The 23,221-nt window shown below is 39.6% G+C and overlaps 2 protein-coding genes across 9 annotated transcripts in view; one reads left to right on the top strand and one right to left on the bottom strand.

The window, feature by feature from the left end:
* Window positions 1-261: 261 nt before the first annotated feature.
* LOC130557144 (inhibin beta B chain) lies at window positions 262-2,385 on the bottom strand. Its single transcript, XM_057338699.1, has 2 exons — window positions 1,864-2,385; window positions 262-1,025 (listed from the first exon to the last, which is right to left on the bottom strand). The coding sequence occupies exons 1-2, from the start codon at window positions 2,279-2,281 to the stop codon at window positions 262-264; spliced, it is 1,182 nt and encodes a 393-aa protein (XP_057194682.1). The 5' UTR covers window positions 2,282-2,385.
* A 4,443-nt stretch (window positions 2,386-6,828) lies between these two features.
* The window catches only part of LOC130556580 (R3H domain-containing protein 2), a 35,663-nt gene continuing 19,270 nt past the window's right edge, over window positions 6,829-23,221 (top strand). For 2 of the 8 annotated variants that reach the window (XM_057337710.1, XM_057337711.1), the window contains exon 1: window positions 6,829-7,192. The gene's annotated coding sequence lies outside the window, so the exon portion shown is untranslated. Of the gene's footprint in view, window positions 7,193-15,868; window positions 16,129-23,221 lie in introns of those variants that run through there. The other 6 variants (XM_057337709.1, XM_057337713.1, XM_057337715.1 and 3 more) reach the window with 5 other exon arrangements.

Here is a 23,221-nt window from a genome sequence, read left to right on the forward strand (position 1 = left end):
TTCGATTTGTCCCCCTCTTTCTATAGGGAACATCGGACCTTCTGTATTAAGCAGATCAGATGCTCAATTTCACACATTTGATGCTCAATTTTTCTTCTTTATTTGACAACTTACATTTTGAAATGTAATGTTCTTTTTATTAATTAGATACTGAATCTCAGATGTGCATGTGGTTTCAGACTTTTGGATCCCACTGTAGGTTTAGGAAATGTTGTATACTGCCAATGTAAAGAAAGTACTGAAACATCTCATGGCTGTCGTTTACGTGCACCCGCAGGACTCCACGATCATGTCCGGGACGTCCATCTTAACAATGATGTGTTGGGAGTCGAAGTACACCATGGAGAGCGGGCGTCTCTGGATGGGCACGCAGCAGGACGAGACCGCCGAGTGAATTCCGTTGGCCTTCAGCTGGCTGAAGACGGTGGCGTGGAAGGACGAGGCGATGCCTGGAGAACCCGACAGGTGCTGCGGACACTGACCCATGCAGTAGTTCATGTGGTAACCCTCGGGTGCAATGATCCAGTCCTGCCAATGTATGTCACGAAACTTGACGTAGAAGTCTTTCTTGCAGCAGACGCTGGCATCCTCGCCACACCTCAGCGAGCGCTTGCTTATGGTGTGCTCGGAGCCGTCGTCACGCTGGCGCACTTGGGCCACCAGGAACGGCTGCTGGGAGGAGTCGCTGAATGCACCGTGGCCGCACAGGTTGCGACCGTCCTCCTCGCAGTGCACGTCTAGGCGGAAACTCGTTTTGTCCTCATCGAGGAAGTGCTGCAGGGAGGTGGTAATGGGAAACGTGTGCCAGCCGCCCCGTGTGGCCTCCATGCTCTTCTGGAGCAGCAGTGTGCGGTTGCCACTGTCCTTCTCTAACAGGTAGATTTCAGCCGTCACGCCGTGGTGAGAACCGTTGGCCGGCTGCACGTACATCCACAGAGACGACTGCAGGACCTGCACGCTGCGACCTTTCTCCTGCAGGAACTGGAATGACAGATGGGTGCTGATACCAGCGGAGACGTCGTCTTCTGAAAGGAAGCCATAAAGAAATGCTCACACTTAGAGGAGGGTGGATGGGTGGCCACAGATGCTGCGTAAGTTCTGTTTGTACTTCTCTAGAATTTAGGTTTTAAAATTTTTTGGACTGTTGGAGAAACAATAGAGGATGTCATGCGAAGCCAATGGAGACTAGAGGTCCAGTACAGATATATACAGCTCTGGAAAATTTTAAGAGACTTTTGCATTTAATTAGGATTTCTGCATGTACCGTGTCCATTTCAGTCAAATGTATATTGAATTCCAACAAAGTCATCCAACAGCAATGTAAAAGACTGACAACATGAAAAGAAGCATGTAAGTTGTGATTTAAAAATCAGGATAATTCCAACAAATATTATGTAAAAACATGAGTATTGTCTCGTTTGAAAAAGTTTTTTTTTTCATTTTCATCAAATATATATATATTTTTTGATAAATGTGGTCAGTAATTCACACACAGAATAAAACAAAATGAATTGTTTACCTAAACACACCTATAAATAAAAATAAATTATAAATTTTGGAGTGGTGTATTCATTTTTCCAGAGCTGTATATACTGTATATTCATTATATTACACAGTATTTTCTCGATATAAAAAAATTGCTTATTATTCATAGAGCAGTTGGTTGCTTTCCAATCATCCTTAAAGGACACTTGATGGGCCTGTCCCATCTGTATTTCTATATAGAAAGCAACTTTCAATAGAATGCAACTCAAAGCAATTTACAGTTAATTCTCAGTTTGTATGGATGCAGTGAGCCTCTCTGACATTAGAAGAGCCGTCAGCTCGTTTCATGAATGAGGACACATTAGTCTGGATACTCACCGACATCAGCAAAACTGACTATCTCGTATGCTTGGTTACCCGCTTGTGGGTTTATAAAGTTATTTTCCAGGTCCAGAGTTCCGTCCTGCCGGACGCGGCCCGCGTGTAACTTGCGCAGCGCAGTCATGAGCGCGGCGCGCGGTAACGGCTGCGTGATGTTCGGCCTCTCCCGCAGTTGAAGCTTGCTTAGGATCTGCTGTTTGGCGATCTCGATCAGGTAACGCTCCTCCTCGCCCTTCTCTATTGCTGGCCGACCGCACGTAGGGCAGGCAGTGGATGCTGCATCCACCGTCAGCGCGCTCAGCATCACCAGCGCGGACACGCACCCGACGCGGCCCCGTTTGGGACACAGGCACACCCAGAGGGTCGAGGAGAGAGACACCCACGAGAATGAAAGAGAGAACATCTTGTCTTGCATGTCTTTCCACGCAAGTTTGTGGTGTCGGCGTTCACTTGGAGACGGTTGGAGAGATGCGCACTAGTGAGTGGACTGAGAGATGTAAGTCGCACCTGAGGACTCAGAAGTGGGGTAATCCATCAAAAGTTGCGACACGTTTAAAAGGTCGCACCGATGATCGCATCAAGTACGCGCGCACTCTTTCTTTAACGCGAGGGGAGGGAGGACGCGAGCGCGCAGGTAAGCGAGTTACTGCGGTGATGCACGTGTTCCCGTCTCAATTAGTCATATAGAGGCGATCTAGGGTTAATCATTAGCGCGAATAAATAAACATATGACACTTTACAGTGCCACGTCGAGTCGCCCTGCCGCGCGCGCCAGAGGTTCAGTGTGCGCATCGCCAAGAGCGGAAAGGGGCGAAGTTCATCGTCTCACCTCTATCCCAGTGACCACAAACACTCTCAAACTAAATCATCCAAACCAAACATGCACTTTACAGATCAAAAGACAACACTGGACTTGTAAATATGATGCAATGGCAGAATTTCTTTAGGGAGAAACCGGTTTGGATCTAAGACCCGCAATATGGTTACTGTAGTGTTTTTTTTTTCTATGGTATGTTGCAAATTAACTGATGGTGTTTACTACAAAAACAATAAATTAATCATGGTATTTGTAGTAAAACCGTAGTTATCACATGTTTTTTACTTTAATAAAATCGTCTGTAGGCTGTACCTAAAGTGTTTCAGAATTACATAAGGACATATTTAGATTAAAAATGTATATTGTGATAGGAAACTCCCTTACACCCCGTTACGCACGTTAACTTCACCCCAAACCCAAGCCATATCTGGCCATTTACTACAATATTCGATTTTAGGCCTATACAGTATACTTATTTTAACAAACAAACAAAACGCAACACAACACAAGCGATTTATAGTCGGTCCAACATTGTGCTGTAACTCAAGTTAAAGAGCTGCTCAGGGATGAACGTGATATTGAAATAGTTGTGTGAATAGTTAAAATTATGTAAGGATAACACCTCTACACTTAGGTTTAATGTATTTTTAAGTTTAAATTAAGTTTAAAAAAATCATTAATTAAAACAAATATGTTTGGCAAGATGAAGCTGCACTGGATGCTGGTGCTCAGTGTCCAGTCGCCGCCTACAGGTGAGGTCTTAATACTGCATCATACACAATGACGTCAGTGTCACAGGTGCACATGCACTGGTCCATATAGATGTGAACTTTGGACCCAACTGCGCGATGCTTAGGCACGTGATGCTGATATGTGTTTTATGATGAACGTAGTTTAAATCCTGACTTCATTATGACATCACCTCCGGCTGCATGAGCTAGATAGTAAACTAGATCGTTTTGCTGTTTAATGAGCTGAAGTCACTTTGTTAGTAGAATTAAAAGCATTCATTTGAATGTGTGAACATTTTCTATGTTTTGTGTTTCTTTTTCATCAGCTTTGACTTAAGTTATTCATTTTGTGCTTTTGTTTTTTGCTGTTTAATTGCTACTGTCTAATCACAACAACCATCATTTCTAAATCACACAACTCTTGAGATGTCAGGTGTACAAATGTGTTGTTTGTCAGAACGGTACAAGATGTGCTGTGATTTGGTTTAATTTAGTTGGGTTTCGTTTACTATCTAGGTTGTTTCGTTTTCTTGTATCTCAAGTAGATTTAAACATGCCATTTGTGTGCATTGATTGATGAAATCTACTAATCTAGACATGTGATGTTTATGTCACAGACCACAGGGCAGTTGTAGACACATTCTGAAAACCATATTGTGATATTTTCACAGGGTACAGAGATAAGAATCCATTATAAATTCTGATCCATCAGATGTAGCCACATCAATACATCTTCAAAAAAGAGATGCACACGTGGTTTGTTTACTTTTTTAATAATACATTATTGAGGTAAATAATTATAATTGTCCTTTTTTTGTTTTAATAGCTTTATTTTGACCTTAATCGGCAATTCTTATACAATATACACGTTTCAAAATACAGTTTGATCTAGTGTGGTCAGTAAGTAGGGTAAAGGTAAAAGTAAACTGAGTTCATGATGTGCCTAATTTGGAATGTTCTTACTCCGACCTTAGAAAATCAACAAGTGATAGGTAGTACACACATTGAAACCAGGCCAATTTAATGTATCTGACCTGCAAGAGGGTATAGTCTAAGATCACACGCAAACACCTGTGCTTCAAAGCTTTAGTCCTCTTTTAAAAACACTGAAATGTTAAAGTAACCCAAAATATATATTTGTTTGTATAAGTGGATGTGATGTGTCATAAAGATTGCTTTTAGATTTTTAGGAGAAAAATATTGGATTCCAAGAGTGAACTTGACAAATAAAGGGAAAATAAAAACAGTGTGACAAAGAGCATGTTTGTATCAAGTATTAAAGCCACTGCAAGTAGCACACATGAATTTAATTCCAACAATTATTGTAAATGAACAGTGGTCAAGTAGGCTACATTAATGTGCAATAGTCTTACATTTACATTTAATCATTTAGCAGACGCTTTTATCCAAAGCGACTTACAGATGAGGGAAACAATGGAAGCAATTGGAACAACATAAGGACAACAAAAAGCATAAGTGCAATAAAAGAAAATTGGTCTCATATAGCCTATCACAGTGTACAGAGCCAAGTTTTTTTTTTTTTTTGAAAGAGTAGGAAAGAGATAGAGGTCAGAGCTGATCAGTCAGGTGCTGATGGAAGAGATGTGTTTTCAGACGGTTCTTAAAGATGGCCACAGAATCTGCTGATCTTGTAGCAGCGGCCAGATCATTCCATAAATGTGGAACCGATCCCGAGAAGGTACGTGAGAGAGATCTTTTACCTTTTTGGGATGGCACCACAAGACGTCGTTCGTTTGCAGAGCGTAGGGATCTGGCGGGTATATAAGTCTGCATTAGCGAGTGAAGGTAAGGGGGTGCCAAATCAGTGGTGGTCTTGTAGGCCAGGAGCAGAGTCTTGAATTTGATTCGGGCGACTATAGGGAGCCAATGAAACTTAGTGAAGAGAGGAGTGACGTGCGCTCTCTTTGGTTCATTAAAGACCACAGAAGTCTTGTGTGTGATGTTGGCATTTCAGATAAAGGCAAAACTATTTAAAACGTTGTAGTGCTGTAATCTAAGTTTATTATAATTTAGTTCTTAATGTTTAAAGGAAATAAGAACGAAGAAGGTTTTGCTGACTTGAAAATTATTCTAAAATTGGAAAATAATAATAAAGAATAAGCAGGTGTGCTCACACTTTTGGCTGGTTGTGTATGATTTGGCAATTAGTTTAAAATCTTGTAACTGGTTTACGTTTTTAGGATTCCCTGCACTGCAAAATATAAGTGTAAAATAACACTGGTTTTAAAGGGATAGTTCACCCAAACATGAAAATTCTGTTATCATTTACTCACCTTCGAGTTGTTTCAAATATAAAGTTCTTTATACAGAGAAAGATATTTGGAAGAATGCTTAAAACCAAACAGATCTTGCCTCCCATATTAGGAAAAAATGTTCTGTTGAACACAAAAGAAGACAATTTGAAGAATGTAGGACAGCAAACAGTTCTGGGGCACTTTTGACCACTGTATTTTTCCCTACCATGATGGGCAACAGGGGCAAAATCTGTCTAGTTAAAAGCATTCTTCCAAATATCTTTCTCTGTGTTCATCAGAACAAAGACACGTATACAGATTTCTCGAAGGTGAGTAAATGATGACAGAATTTGTATTTTTGGGTAAAGTATCCCTTTAAGTCTCAATGCTGTATATGAAAGAGCGACATCTTCTGTTCACTTAAAAGAGAACACGTTGAACAGTGACGTAAAAGAGGTTTTATTGTATCGTTTGAAATATGTATGTTTTCCCTGTTTGTGTTTCTATGTATATTTTATACTGCAATAAATTTTGAAGAGAACAAAAAGAATGTAAGTATAGTCTAGTTGAGATCTCTTTTATTTTGAAGGGAATAGAGAGTAGAAGTGTTGCTTTTAGATTCTCACTGCTTCTGTATATTTTATTTGACAATATAAAGAAAAGAAACAAAAAAGAGGTACCCAGATTCATATAATAATTTATATTGGGTTTAAAGTTCGAGTCGTATTAATAACAACCTAAATAAACCAAATGTATGCAACAAATAAAAGCATTCTCAATTTCCATTCTCCAGTTACAATTAGAATATAGTCTACATTTATGTAAGCCAATATAAAGCTCACAACAAAATATAAACAACATAAAATGAAGTGATGAGAACGAAATAAGAATATGAAAAAGGGAAAACAGGGATTACAAAACAAACTGATTGGCAAATTACGTGTCCGTGGATTAAGGAAAGTATGGCAAACCGATAATGTGTTCAAATCTTTATTAGACAATGTTAGGTATTACTCAAATTTTCTTATTGAAAAAATAAAGGTCTAGAGTTTGAATGTGGCTCTATGACTGTGAAAATAAGTTGCTTCACTGTCTTTATATACGCTTTGCCTGTGACGCCACGGTCCCCGCCCACTTGAGTTCTTGTTTGATCGCCGCGCGCTGTTGACAGTCGTCGGAGTGACGAGAGCTGCGCGCGCACTCGTACTCTGTGGTGATTTAACGGCATTAAGCGGCAGCGGGCTGTCGTTTTTCGGCTACCGGGTGGTCAGTATGTTTGTCCGTTTAAAACATGTTTACACAACCCACCCTGAGCACCAGTAATGCAGTTACGAGCTCGTGAGGCGGCCGTTTGTCATTCTGACTGAGCTCGTGCTCGCCTAGCCGCCACAGGCTAACGTTAGTTCATGAAGCGATATTGTGTCATAAATATTCAGCGTTAATATTCAAGTAAAATCAACGAAAAAACGCCGCGACGCGCGGACAGACGCCCTCCGGATTGAACGAACTCTGAGGATTAAACGGTAAGTGACTCGCGTTTTAAACCCCTCAGGTATCGGTGTTTTTATGTTGGTGTTGAACGCGGCAGAAATGACGCGTCAATTGCAGAATGACGCTCAATGTTCTTTACTTTAAATCCTGATTGAGCGGATGCGATGAAAGCAGAATGCTACTGTCTGTAACCAACGCCATTCGAAGCGTTGAAGTTGGTCGCGTCGCGTGCGGGTTTAAACATCGCGCTTGTTAAAGAGCCTCGCGCTGTTAGCCGACCAGAGCTGCGCTTAGCACAGCCACACAGCAGCGTTTTTACCTGTTTTACTGTCACGGTTGTCGTGAGGTGTTTTAGAGTAAACTCACAGAGAAGTGTCAATATTTATCCAGATAGCAGGTGCTCTAGCCGGGCTGCTAGCTGTGTTTTTACCCATGAACACAAGTGGTATCGTGATGATACCGTAGTGTTTTGACAGGGCAACACCTTTGATCATACTCTGTGGTATTAACAGCCTCAAGCTCGTGTCTGTACTGCGAATCGCGGTATATGTTGACCATATATCACGTGAGGGAAGAAATTAATCTGTCAGTAAAAATTTGCCAGTTTATTCTGTTTTAATGAACGTAATGGATTAACAGTGTTAGCACTTGTTGATGCCATTGCCATTTTTGAAAGAACTCACGTGTAGTGTTGATAACTTAGTAGGCACATTTATAGTTCAAATAAACTTTGACACTGTTTTCTTATGCCAATGTAGGGTTGCACAAAATATTGTGAATGTGTATATCGCAGAGTTTTGCGATATTGTCATATTAGCTTTTATAGCTGTTATACATGGCTGTTCACTTTTAGAAGTTGTATAATGCTTGATTTTCCAAGAAATAATACAGTTATATTATTTTCAGATTTGAATATAATTTGTTTTTTCACAAACTCACCCTCTTGTAATTTCAAACCTGTATGACTTTCTTTGTCAGAAAAAGACTAGAGGATTTTGAGGAATTTTGTTAACCTCTCCCCCAGTGGTTTTGTGTCCATACATTAGAAGTGAATTGGGGCCAGTGCTGTTCGGTTACCAACTTTCTTCACAATATCTTCTTTTGTGTTCTGCGGAAGAAAGTCTGTCATAAAGGTTTGAAATGATAAGAGGATGAGTGAATGATGAGAGAATTTTCACTTTTGGGTGAACTATCACTTTAAATGCCTTGCGGTCAAATAGGCTTCATTTAAATGCTACATTGAGATTCGACTTCTCATTCTACATTTGCCAGTTGAGTGGATAGGTTTGGATAGGTTGTGTTTGAATTATTTCCTTGCCTTATTAGGAGTTTATCTAAATTCAAATAAACTTGTTTATGAAAGTTTGACACATTCTCTGACCCTGGCCTTTTATACGTTCTATTAAATATTGTTTATTTAATATTTTGACCTGTTTGGTCATGCTTTTAGCGACAAAAAATAAAAAAGAGTATAGGATGTGGTTCAAGGACCACAATGGAAATAAGTTGTTGTAACTTTTTTGTGTTATCTTTGACAAGAGTGTGATGCAGATGTATTGCTACGTTATCTCTAATAAATCAATAAAAAAATGCGCTTAAAAACATTTTACTCTTTGTAAATTAATTCTTCAGATTTTTCTTCATGATCATCACAAAATTGTAATTGTATTTATGTGGCAGAAGCTTTTGTCCATAGAAACTTACAAGACATTCAGCCTATACATTTTGTTAGAATGTGCATTCTCTGGGAATCAAACCCATGACCTCGGCCTGGCTAGCACCATCTTACCGGTTGCTCTACAGGTGTCAAATAGAACACTGTACGTTTAACACATGGTAAATGTACTGGTTATACATTACTGCCACTGCTGTAGCAAGACTAGTTAAAATGTTATGCTATTGAATGCAGATGCAGTGCAGATTTTGTGTGGAGAGAGTAGGTTGTTAGATTGTGTTGTTTTATCACACAACATCTATAATGTAGCCATATTTAACAGAAAAAAAGAGTTTGTGTGTTCGAGTATAAAAATGTATCTGATAAAAATTGGCTTTGGATAAAAGCAGTACATAGATGTCAACAACGGGGCCAGATTCACAAAACTGTTCTTAATACAAAATATAAGATTGTTCTTACGATGAATTATATGGCGTTCGAAAGAATGATCCTTCTTACGGAGTTCTTGAATATTTTCTTAAGAACATCTTCATTTTTTTGCATCAGAATAAAATGACTAGGGGTGTAACGATACAACAATGCCACGGTTCGGTTCATACGACGGTTTTGGGACCACGGTTCGGTTCGATTCGATGTGAGGGCAGGGTTCATGCCATGGCAAAAGCAATGCTACAGAACACTAGAATCATTTTAGCTTAATAATAACAGCAACAACAACAACAACAACAATTTAACTTGTTTTCTTGAAGTTTATTGACTTTAGTTTTATATATTTTTTAGAGCAGTAAGCCTCAGTAAACAAAAATGAAATAAATAGTTTTATAATAGATATTGTCTTAAAGTGCACACTCTCAGCTTTATTTAGAGTGTATTCACATCCAGATTAGTTGAAGGATTTAGGAATTACAGCTCTTTAATATGAAGCGCCCCCCTTTTTCAAGGGACCAAAAGTAATTGGACAGTTGAATCAAAAGCGGTTTTATTCACATGTATGGGCTTTTCCTTAAATAATTTTGTCATAAATGAAGCATGTTAAAGGTCTGGAGTTGATTCTACATGTGGTGTTTGCATTTGGAAGCTGTTGCTGTGAACCCACATCATGGGGTTCAGGGAGATCGCCATGCAAGTGAAACAGACCATAGTTAGATGCCAGGAACATTAAGAGAGGCCAAATCAACAATTTGGTACATTCTAAGAAAAAAAAACACACCGCTGAGCTCAGTAACAAAACAATCCTAGGCGTCCATATGAGATAAAAGTGGTGGATGATGACATTATCCTCTCCATGATGAAGAAAAACATCTTCACAACTTCCAGACAGGAAGTTGTAAATCAGGATGTTCTTCCCTGAACCCTCCCCTTAAGCGTAATCATTGTGTTTGTATAGTAATATTATTGGTTCGAAGCAAAAGCGCATTTATGAATATGTTTGGCGCATTCCGCCCACATGTAACGGTGCGTGTAAGATATCAGGCTCACTCGTGTTCAGCTGCAAGGGGTGAAAAATGTGATATTCGTAAGAGTCTTATCCCACTGTCTTTGTGATAACCATGGATGTGGAAATCATGTTTAGCTCTACAAACACACAAAGTTATTCTGCATGTTATGATTGTATTATGATGTGTGCTGTGTGGATTTCGGTCTTCTGGTGTGACTGCAGCAGTGCAGGCAGTATGCTGTGTGTGTTTTTTCTTGAGAGATTTGAAGAGCTATTTATAGACGCCTCCCTCGCGCTTTCGCTCGCTTGCTCAACTCTGCCTCCCAGATCCATGATGCTGTGCGATTTTCTCCTCCTCATCTCACACCTTTCTTCTCATCTCTTCCTCTAATTCCCACTTTTCTCTTCATATGTTGTGTGCTGTTTCTCTCTCATTCGTCCTCATTTGGCGTTGCCGCTACGTGGTTCCTTTTGCTCTGTTTTCTTCCCTTCCCTTTGCATAACCACTCTCCCTCTCTCTCTCTCTCTCAGATCTCTCTCTCTCTCCCTCTCTCTCGCTCTCTCCCTCTCTCTCTCTCTCACATCTCTCTCTCTCTCTCTCTCTCTCGCTCTCTGTCTGTCTCTCTCTCTCCTCTCTCTCTCTCTCCTCTCTCTCTTCTTCTCTCGCTCTCTCTCTTCTGCTCTCTCCTCTCTCTCTTCTTCTCTCTCTCTCTTCTTCTCTCTCTCTCTCTCTCTCTCTCTCCTCTCTCTCTCTCTCTTCTCGTCTCTCTCTCTCTTCTGTCTCTCTCTCTCTCGTCTCGCTCTCTCTCTCTCTCTCTCTCTCGCTCTCTCTCTCTCTCTCTCTCTCTCTCTCTCTCTCTCTCTCTCTCTCTCTCTCTCTCTCTCTCTCTCTCTCTCTCTCTACTCTCTCCTCTCTCTCTCTCTCTCTCTCTCCTCTCTCTCTCTCTCTCTACTCTCTCTCTCCTCTCTCTCTCTCTCTCTCTCTCTCTCTCTCTCTCTCTCTCTCTCTCTCTCTCTCTCTCTCTCTCTCTCTCTCTCTCTCTCTCTCTCTCTCTCTCTCTCTCTCTCTCTCTCTCTCTCTCTCTCTCTCTCTCTCTCTCTCTCTCTCTCTCGCTCTCTCTCTGCTCTCTCTCGCTCTCTCTCTCTCTCTCTCTCTCTCTCTCTCTCTCTCTCTCTCTCTCTCTCTCTCTCGCTCTCTCTCGCTCTCTCTCGCTCTCTCTCGCTCTCTCTCTCGCTCTCTCTCTCTCTCTCTCTCTCTCTCTCTCTCTCTCTCGCTCTCTCTCTGCTCTCTCTCTGCTCTCTCTCGCTCTCTCTCGCTCTCTCGCTCTCTCTCTCTCTCTCTCTCTCTCTCTCTCTCTCTCTCTCTCTCTCTCTCTCTCTCTCTCTCTCTCTCTCTCTCTCTCTCTCTCTCTCTCTCTCTCTCTCTCTCTCTCTCTCTCTCTCTCTCTCTCTCTCTCTCTCTCTCTCTCTCTCTCTCTCTCTCTCTCTCTCTCTCTCTCTCTCTCTCTCTCTCTCTCTCTCTCTCTCTCTCTCTCTCTCTCTCTCTCTCTCTCTCTCTCTCTCTCTCTCTCGCTCTGTGAATTTCTGCGTGTAAATTATTAATGGTTGTTGGATGTCAGTGACTGAGGGAAACACTGAAAATTAAGTCTCTTACGAAGGGAAAACATTTGAGACGTCGTGCTGTGACTGTATGCGATTTATACATTTGAACATTAGAGATGCACGATAAATGATCGGCCATATCGGTATCGGACGATAAATGGTCATTTTTAATGTTATCGGTATCTGCAGATAATGCGGATTAATGGTTAAACCATTTCAGCTGCACGCTGCTCAGTTAAAATCCAGTACAGCGCAGTACTGTCTTTCTGTCATGATAACTCACTTACTGCTATTAGCAAAACATTGTTGATGTAGGTACAGTATGAAGACATTTATGAATGTGTAAATTATAGGAACAAAAGCATGTTGTTTGAATCAGACTGCTGTCTGAATGCTTTCTGTCTTGAGACCTGTGGCTATTAAGAACACTTTTCTGAGTTCCTCTGGAAGAGCATCTATAGTTGGTTTATTAAATAAACATTATACCAGAAACGTTTAAAAGTTAAAAAATCTTGAAATAGTGTAAAGTAGGCTTGTACATGATTTTAAGGGAATAAAAATATGATTAATGGTTACTTTGTTTTCTGCAGTGAATGTTTTCAAATAAAAGCATTTGTCCACTTTTTGCTTTTTGTTTCAGTCTCAGAAAATGTTATATCAATATTTAGTTACTGTATATCGGCCAAAATATTGGTCATCGGCTTCCAATGGTAAAGAATTATCAGTTATCGGCCAAAATTTACATATCAGTGCATCCCTAATTAACATACATGTTTGACTTGTGGTGCTTTCACAACCTTTTGTTTGTTTGAACATCCTGATGTACACTGAAAAAAGGGTTTCATTCAAACAATTAAAATATTTTAGGGTAAGGATTCACATCTAAATTTTATAATTTGAGCCAATTAAAAATATATACCTTTTCTTTATTATTTTTCATTGACTTAAGTTATAAAATATAGATGTGAATCCTTACCCTAAAATTTTTTAATTGGTTGAATGAAACCCTTTTTTTCAGTGTAGTAGAAGTTGTGCCTCAACCAATGGTGCGTTCATGGTAGGTCTGTTCGTGGTCAATGGAAGGTAGGGGAGTGTGGGAAACCTGTTTAATTTTTTTTCGCAATTTGGATGAAGCTTGTGGTGCAGAAAATTCACAATTCACCTTTAGTGAAGATTGGTTTAATTTCTTCTTGGATAGGGTCTTGACGTGCTTGAAATCCTTCAAAACATTGTCTACATTTAGAACACATAAAAATGTAGATCGCCTATAAAGTCACACAGGTGAGGAAGACGAGGCCAACAGAGGAAGAATCTGTCTGTCTGTCTGTCCTGCCCTGTTGTAGATAGTCAGTTGATTCGAGAGGAGCTAACCGTCCCAACACGAACACACGGCTCTAGTTTCTATTGATATTCAATAAAGAGCTACGCAGGCCTGACAACTGTTGTCACGATCAGGATTCCCTGATGCGGGCTAAAGTGTTATTGCATAGGCAGGGTTCCCAGGAAAGCACAGTGTGTTCTTTCTGCATGTTTGTTCTAGTTTTCATATTTTACTCGCTTATGTGTTTATGTGCTTGTATCAGAGTACGTTTTTGTCCTTCTGATAATGGATGGACTACATAAAGCACATGCACTGAAAAAAAACAAATTAAAAACTTATGTTAAAAATTATGTTAGACCTTACATAATGAAGCGTTATGTTTTTATTACTGTAGAATGAGCTATTTCTATCTACACACACCGCGGGTGTATCTACATCCCTTACATGGAATTCGCTAGGGCTGCAACTAACGATTATTCTGATAATCGATTAGTTAGACGATTATTTATCCGATTAATCGGATAAAAAATCTAATTAGATCTGATTTAGAACTAAATCAGAAATGGGAAAAGTATACACAACTGAACTCATTAACCTTCTCCCAAAATGTTGTGGATGACTCCCTAATAAACACACCAAGACTGATGAGTTGATTCAGGTACTGTATGTCATATTAGAAGGAGCTGACAATAGTCTCTCCCAAAGGTGGGAGGGAGGGGACGGTTGGCCAAGGAAATCATTATTTTGTGGCATGAAAAGTGAGATATTTGTCATTCAAATGTAGTGAAGCAGTAAAAAGTAGGCCAACTTAGAAAAAAATATACTTAAGTATAGTACAGATACTCAAAAAGTGTACTTAAAGGCGGGGTGTCCGATTTCCGAATTACGCTTTTTTAGACCAAGTCGGGGCGAGTACCAAAACAAGTAGGCAATCAGCAGTAAGGTGTACTGTAGCCAATCAGCAGTAAGGTGTACTGTAGCCAATCAGCAGTAAGGTGTACTGTAGCCAATCAGCAGTAAGGTGTACTGTAGCCAATCAGCAGTAAGGTGTACTGTAGCCAATCAGCAGTAAGGTGTACTGTAGCCAATCAGCAGTAAGGTGCACAGTGCACAGACGGACATTAGTCGAGCTGAGCGCTGACGAAAGCGAAAGATGGGGGTAGGGGTGTGTCTGTTTTGGTGATTTGGTGAACATCAACAACGGCTAAGAGAAATCGGACACTCGATACACTCCCCCAGCGAATACAGGTTTCGGAAAGGTTTTTTCGAACATATAAAACTGTTTCGTAACAATTTTTCTTTGTCCCTTATTGGACAATTCTCCCCGAAAAGCACGTGGCTGCAAGGAGAGCAGGAGAAGGAGCATGCGCAAGACGTCACTTTCACTTGTGTGCAGGAGAGAGAGAGCATACGTTCGCGAAGTTCAGATGTTTGTTTATTCACTGCATTTGGGTGATGAATGTTATATAAATGGTGGATATTACGCTGGATTTGGAGATCGTTTGAAACTGCTATATGGAGCCGTCCCAGCGCTAAGAGATGCTGGACATGAACCGCATGCGGTGAGTGAAACTGATGTCTGTGTTGTGTTGGCAATGGATGCGCACGTGCTTTAGTTCAGCCTAGCAACAACACCGGAAAAAGTTATAATCATCTTGTGTTGGAATAACAGCAAGGAGACTGCCTGTACATTTAAATAATTTATTAACAAAAATACAAACTATAACGTCAGTTACATGCCAAATGAACTTGCCAACAAAATAACCATAAACATAAAACACCCTTTTGAATAAAATAAACTGAATTTTTTTTCTTTTTTAAAGGGAAAAAATAAATAAAACAAATAAATAAACATACCGCAAACGGCAACTCTTTAAAATATTAGTACAAAATACAGGCCAATGGACAAGTCATAAACGACTTTGTGCAAAGCAAGGCAAACAAAATAAATAAATAGCAAAAACACTTAACTGAAAAATTATATTGAAGAGGGAAATTAACGAAAACGAATGAACGAGCTTTGGATATCGTTCTTCATTTTTTTGCCACCATGTCAACGGTCCCGAATCAACCTTTGTTTTGTCCGCCAAGTACACCGTTATTTCATTCTTCTCTTCTTTCTGCCAGATCCGACACTGTGGAGTATGCATCTTCTCATTTGTCATTGTCAAGGAATGACTAGCTCTTAAAACGTGGGTCTAAGACTGCAGCTTGTGTATAAATGCTGGTCGTGAGATTTCCCGTCAATTCCCATCTCTTGTCAATTTCTTCTGCGAGTCGTTCTGCGCTTTTGTGGTCAGGCTGTCATCATCGCGCAGCACCAAATGGCGTCTCTTCTTATTTATTAACATAGGCACTGTTCACGTTGATCTTGCGTTGTTTCTTTAATGTCATACACTGACCAAGCTGCGCAGCGCCATGCAGTTTTAACGCGCATACAGACTGCGTGAAGTCACGTCACGTGAGTTTTTTTTAATTTTATTTTCGCAACTAACTGACCAATGAAAATGTATTCGACCAAGCCTCCTTCACATCGATTAACGTTTAGTCGACTATTCGGGGGCAGCCTTAGAGATTGGCAGAAACCGCGTGTGTTAGGGCCGCTTTAATAACTATTATTTTGTTATCAGTAAAAGGAATGTTGAGGTCCTCATCAGGTGCCCTGAGAGAGGGAGCCAACGAGGAAAGGAGCTTGGCGGGCGGTCGAGGAAGAGAGGCAAATGAGCGCATGCTCGCTCCGAGAGAGAGAGAGAGATATCGTCTGTGCTTCATTCAGAAAAAGCAGGGGGGCGTCAGGCACGAAGCGAGGGAGGCAGCAGAGTGGAGAGGTGGAGATTTGTCTGTTCTCTGTTAGCGTGGACTGAAACTCGCTTCCCGCGATGCATGTCAGGACCGAATGCAATTGATGCTGGACGGATCATCACTGAATACAGTAAGTGTGTGTGGTGCATATCCGCAGACATGCATGCATGTGAAAGCTGTTAAAGGGCTGTTTTAGCAAAACGGTTCTGCGATGGATTTGTTTTAGATTGATCGATCTCTCACGCAGATGTGTTCTTACTTTATTTGTCTTCTAAGACTGTTATCATTGCAAGTATGACTAAAACTTCCAGTGCATTATGGGAGATGTAGTCATAATCCCTGTGACAGCCAGCAGGGGTAGAAGAAGAGAAAATGGGTCAGAGAGTTGGAAAGAGATGCGCTGAAGTTTGTGTAAGACTGTTTAAAAATGCATTGACGTGTGAACAGGGCTGTTGCATGCGGTTGTGCTTGCATCTGTCTGCGCGCATGTTGTCGACTGCAGCTTTCCGAGTCTCATGTGCCGTGGGTTTTGACATCATTCACTGACGTCAGGTAGAGCTACATGCAAATTGGTGCAATAATTTTTTTGTCGTTTTGATGCAACACATGTTTTGCAATGCAGAAATGGGATTATATAATCTGTTTAAGTATGGCAGATTTGGTTGTGAAATATGAAATGTGGATACTGCTAGGATACTATACTTGATGTAATGTAATTCAGACTGAGTAGTTTCCTCTCTTCGAATCGTTTCCACCCAGTCAACATCATTTCAGATCTCATGTTTAACCTCTGTGGAATCGACTTGTCTTGCATCGTGAGCTTTAACCGTGACTATAGAAATGACTGAATGACAAGCTTTGTTGTGTGTGGGTCAGTCGGTCGTGGGTGGGTGGGTGTGTGCGTGTTTGCAGTATTGTGAGCGGTCGCTGTCTGTCCACTCGTGTGCTGGTCGATACAGAGAGACAGCGGGCGAGCGAGTGAGGCAGGGCGTTTGCTGAGGTAATAAGGAATTCCCTTCCACTGTGTCCTTGTGTTTCATGCCCCCACTCCTAGGGCGGTTCGCTTCAGGAGAGTCTTTCATGTCACACCGCAGATGTGTGTGTGTGTATGTCAGCGTGGGGGTGATGAGAACATGCATGATGGATTGATAACGGACATCAGGAGAAGGCTGGGAAAATGGCACTTGGCGGATATTGTCGAAAACTGCTTATAAAGGAATTCACCTGCAGTCCTCCCTGGGACGTCTCCCCCCTACTAAGGTTGGGCGATGTAGTTCACCAGGACTGGAAATTAGGGCTTAATAATGTATCAAAATTATGATATCTTTTTTTTTCTTTTCAAAAAACTTGAAAATAAAACTTGTATGTTGGTTATATAATTGTTACTTTTTGAATTAATTTGAATGCAGTTTGAATTTGACAAACTTAGTGCTATATGCGATACTGTAATGCTTTATTTAGCAAGGTATCAGCCTTTCTGGAAAATATTGATGCTTTAAAAGCGTTTAACAGCTCAGTATATATTTTACATCGATGCATTTGTTCTTTAAATTTCTCCTTTGACTTTATGCACATTTTTAAGTGACGCAAATAAATATTTGGATCCAAGTGTTGAATTGATTCCTTGAAGCATTTTGAACTGTTTTTGTGAGAATAACACTGTTTGTGCACCTAAAGTTCAGATATAAGTTCAGATGATATTAAAGCATCTGCATTTTGGCGCTTTTAGAGTCGTGAGATGGAAGTCATTCACCACGCAACAGTTCTGCGTTTTAAACCAGGATATAGTTTAAACGTAAAACGGATCACACACTGTAGCCTTAATGACCAATTAACTGATAATCTCTTATCAGTTAATGGCTAACAATGTTGCTTCATTGTTTTTAATTTATTACCAGCAAAACCGTTGTTTTTCGGCCCCCCTCCATTCGTAGATAAATGCGTGTTTTCCCGCAGAGCCCGAGCCACCCCTGTACATTTCCACCTGAGCCTCACACACACGCAAACACACACATGGGTTATTTTTGAACACTGCGTGCTAGAACAGTGTCAGCGAGAGAAACGGAGAGAGGGTGAATTCTCAGCAGAATGAAAGAAATGGAGAGATTGCACAATGGCCCCCCTGAAAAAACTCGGTGTCTATTAATAACACCCTGTTATTTAGACGCATTTCTCCTCATTTGAATCCGTCGCTTTCTATTTACTCGCTTATTTAGAATCTCATTTATTTAGAAATTAAGAGCATGTCGGAAAGCTCAAGTATGTTAATTGATGCTCAGTAGGGATGTGCGAGACTAGTCATTTAAACGATACAGCTTCTACTAGTCGATTGCATGAAAAAATTACACAAAATGTTATAATTGAAATGTCTTTCATTTTAGTGTTTCATGTACATTTTAAATAACATACTAAAACAATTTGCTCTGAAAAATAATTATTAATAGTTTTTAAAAAGTGAATCTGGAACGAAATGTTTTAGGTCAGATCTAGCGTGCGTGTCCTTTGTGCCAATCACAGTGCGCTCAGAAATGACCACTTGAAAGACAAGTTTTGGGGGTGTTTTGAAGGAGGAAAACGGGTAGGATTTACGCAAACTATGTCGCCATATCAAAGTGTAATAATAATAATTTCACTGGAGCCATGCATAACCATATTGTATTGGGTTCTTATTGCCTCGAGGCAGAAAACGCAGACGGAAGCACGGAATGCAGGCATAAAACAGCAAAGTAGATAATGATCTAAAGCTACATACAGTTATGTTAACCAGGGGCGGAGCCAGACGTTGTAGACGTTGGGGGCTTAGCCCAAATCTATGGACATGGTCCCCCTAGGGGATATTTTCCCCATTTATGGCAGCTATATTACTATTTCCTAAGTGTTCTTTGCTTTATCATTTTGAAACCATAACATAACAAATGTTGACAATGTCAAATGTTAACTTTTTCTCTTCTCTTACCTAATTTAGGCAAAATATGTCTGTTGTAAGCCTGTAACTATGAAGATACATAAAAAAGGTGGATTAGGAATTTGAAATAAACAGCATTACTAATCTTGAATCTTGAGGCCTATTAAGTAGTTTGCATCTCTGAAAACTGTTGCCTTTATGTTTGCCTTCTTACGTCTCACTACACAGTCAGTCATCTCCGTGTTGGAATTCACGCATGGTTTCTGTTAAGTGCCCGCCTGCCGATTGGTTGAAAGTATGGTCTTCTTCAGTCTGATTGTCTGACTTTCTGTTTGGTCTCTGTAATTTGATTGCCTGAAATTTCATTAACCCTGTCTTTTCTCATTTGATTGGTCAACCTTTTGACATTGACGAGCACTAGCCGCTGTTACCGCTACTGTAGCTGCACACAGTAGGGCACAGAATTCACGAGAACGGCTAGTAACGAGTGGGCAAAAAATGATTACTCTTATTATTTCTTTATATCCTAACATTGAGCAACGGCCCGCAGACAGACTATTCAGTGTGTTAACATTAGCCATTAACCGATAATCTCTGCATCAATTAACAGTATTTACATCAAATTACTATAAAGAGACACTTTCAAAGTAACAACGACGCCACTGTAATAATGACCGATTTGAAAAGTGTGTTTACTGTCAGAAGATTCAGCATTTTAATTTGCTCACATTTAATTTACCTTTGTTTTAATCTGAACGTCTTCCTCGATTAGGTTAACCTTACTGAAGTGGAGGACTACCGCGTTTAATGCTAAATGCTGCCACCTAGTGTACTGTGTGAATTCATTTTAGAAACCTGAAGAGATTCGGGGCTTTGGAAAAAAACATTTGTGGCATGAGCCCCAAAATCCGCTCCTCCCCTGATGTTAACAAATACTGAATTATAAATATCAATATTTTGATATTTAAAATTCAATGCGTGAATGATGGATTGACGTTATTTGATGGCAGAATGAGCTTTAAATGCGGTGAATGCATCTTGAGCACACAGAATAAAACGGAGATGAGAATGTCTCAGCTTCTAGGTTCACAGAGCTTTGAAATTTCTTTGATTATAATGTCTATGACAAAAAAGCGATTGAATAAACGTGATCACTTAGCACTGTTATTATAATTAAAAAAGCAATGTTTTTTTCATTAAACATCATTTAAATAAACAAATAATGAAACATTCATTTTTAAGCTTTTAATTAATTGTTATATATAAAATAATATATTATAAAATATTTTAAGATTCATGATTTACACACTTTTACTAAAATTTAATTAAATTAAATTTGATTACTAAAATTGAATTGAACTTTTAGAGTCAGAAAAAACAGAATTACAGAAAAAAAAGTTAGAGTTTAGGAGAAAATAAAAATGATTTCATAAGTTCGTATAGGCTACATATTTTAAGCCCAGGCAAACACCATCCAAAGCAAACAAATGCTCATCGCGTCGCTTCTTGCAGCTGCTTAAACGATCCAGTCAGGGTTGGCGCATCAGCAAAAGCTTATAATTTTATTGATCATAACGTAAGGAAAGTGGAACAAATATGCCTGTTTTAGCTACATTAAATATTGGGTTTGACAGTTTGATTCAAATTTAGTCTTTAAAACCTATTACATATAGGCCCTATACAACGTTTTTGGACCGCCTTCTGGGCCATTCTTAGTTTTAGACTAGACGGTTACAAAACTTTCGTTTAAACGACTGTCAAATTAGTCGTAGCGCACATCCCTAATGCTCACTCACCTGTTTGGTTCGTTGAAAATGTGTAAAAAGTGCCTAGATTCTCCGTGCCCCTGCCATCATAAATATAAATGACATGAATGAGCTTTGAATGACGCGTTTAACAGCTGAGCGATTGTGAAGATCTGAATTACTGGACATATTGTCATGACTCACACAGATTATGAGAAATCCAGTGACAGCGCGATGCCAGATGTCAGAGTGCTGAGTCAACATGTTCCGCTCAAAAATAGATATTTATCCTTTCGTTTTGTTGTTATCGAGCTGTAACAGACATAAGCATCTCATTTAGCTCACTTCTGTTTTATTTGTAATGTGCCACACGAACTCAATCCGTTTATAGTCATCACAGTCGCCACTGTAAGTTGTGAATCCATTGCGTGGTATTCATTGCCTAGCTCGCTTTCCATTTAGGGTCTGGTTTAATGAAAGAAAACATGCTGCTGGAGCAAAAATTAGATCAGGTCTGTGTCCTGTCATGTGATCTCTGAGCCAGGGTTTCATTGGCTGCCAGCTGTGCCAATCACAGGTAGCACCTTGTCACAATGCCACTAAATGCCACTAAAAGGTTTTAGAGTTGTTTTTGTTCATCAAGCGTAACGGCACAAGCTAGCATTTAATCAAAGGAAAGCTGTACAGTATAATTCTCATTTTTGAGGCATGAGTGATTTGACATGCAGGTGATTGTGTCTTGTCTCCAGTGAAATAAATGGATTGAGAATGTCATGGTTTGAGTGCGTGACGGTCTTCAGTGATCGGGCAGTTGTGTTTGAGCGTCTGTCTGCACTTGATAGACCATGTCTCCTTTGCATACTGATGAGCAACCGTGGGAAAAACTGTGTAAAGCGTTTGTGTGTTGTTTGGAGAGGTTCATAGGACGTCAAATCAATACCAACCCACGAGAGCAGCTTGCTTCATCTTCGTCTCTTTTACAATCCAAATGTTATAGTCAATGGTATTTTCTTCATGATATGTTGTAGAATTATTAATTGTACATTGATTGCACATCGACGTATATAGAGCACTTTGGAAAACGTAAACAACGGATGTCCAGCGCTGGTCCAGAAGAACGTCCTGATTTAGTTTTTGAACACCGCACAAACATTTGAGCAGAATGCAATCAACAAAACATTTATAACCAAATCAAAATATCAAAGGGATATTTGATATACACCCCCCCACGTTGTTCTAAATCTATATACATTTCTTTGTTCTGATGAACACAAAGAAAGATATTTGGGAGAATGTTAGCAACTGAGGTTTCTGGGACATCATTGGCCACTATAGTAGAAAAAAATCACTTCTATGTTAAAGGTGCCCCAGAACGGTTTGCTTTCCTAAATTCTTCAAAACATCTCCGTTTGTGTTCAATAGAACAGAAAATATGTCACAATTGATGGACTACTATGGTAGTCAATGATGTCCCAGGAATGCCAGTTGCTAACATTTTTCCAAATATCTTTCTTTGTGTTTAAAAAATGATGACAGAATTTTCATTTTTGGTGGAGTATCCCTTCAAACTAATAACTTTAAGGTTTAATTATATATGTAAGATTTATAAGAATAAAATTTGACCTGATGTGCTTCTGGACCAGTGTTTACATCTTGCAAAGTGGTGTTTATGTTGATGTTAGTGTTTAAGAATTTTTAGGCAAGTCTTTGCATTTGTAGTTTATTGGACAATCATGTTGTCAGACTTGTTTTTAGTCTTTTAAACATTCATTTCTTTATTGAAGTTTTTGGTGGTTAAAATACAATGTGAAGAAAAGCTAATTCAAAGCATGCTCTTTTGAGGTTTTGTACTGTTTGTCTGTGTGATATTGAAAAGTTGTAATAATTCTCATCCTAACCAGTCTTTATGAACATAGAGCTTTCAAAACATCACCTGTCATTAAAAATTGGCTATGATGTGTGAACTAGAGATAAAGAAAAGCTCCCGTAATCAGATTGTGTTTGTATCAGACTCTGTGTTGTGATCTCACTGCTTTTCATAAGCCCGTGGATAGATAAACTTTTCAACTTGCAGTCATTGAAATACACAGCTTTGAGTGACACATTATGTAAGGGATAATATACAGGCAACCTGTTGTTATCGCAGATATAAGCCCTGGCAGTGTGATCAGGACCGACGCTAAGCGGAGGGTCTTGTATCACTCTGAAGGGGCTTATTTCGCTATAACAGCCGGCTGCTTGTACATTATCCTGCTTATTACACGGCTACTTGCCACATGAGAAAAAAACTGGACATAAAATTTGAATTTGAAATATTTTATTAGCTCATTTTTACAGAATGCAGACCTTCCGCGAGGAAAAGCCGTTTACTTTCGGTTTTAATGTATAATTAACGACGTTCAGATGTTACGAACAGGCATTTTGGTTTAATCATTTGTAAATTTAATATCATATATGTTATTAAAAGATATATTTACAATTAATTTGTCAAAAAAACTGTCAAAATGATTTGCTGCATCCGGGTTACCGTGTGTTATTAGTTTTGAGAGGTTGTTATATTGTAATAACGAACC

This window comes from Triplophysa rosa, linkage group LG7, assembly GCF_024868665.1.
Source record: "Triplophysa rosa linkage group LG7, Trosa_1v2, whole genome shotgun sequence".
In the NCBI taxonomy this organism is placed as follows: domain Eukaryota; kingdom Metazoa; phylum Chordata; class Actinopteri; order Cypriniformes; family Nemacheilidae; genus Triplophysa; species Triplophysa rosa.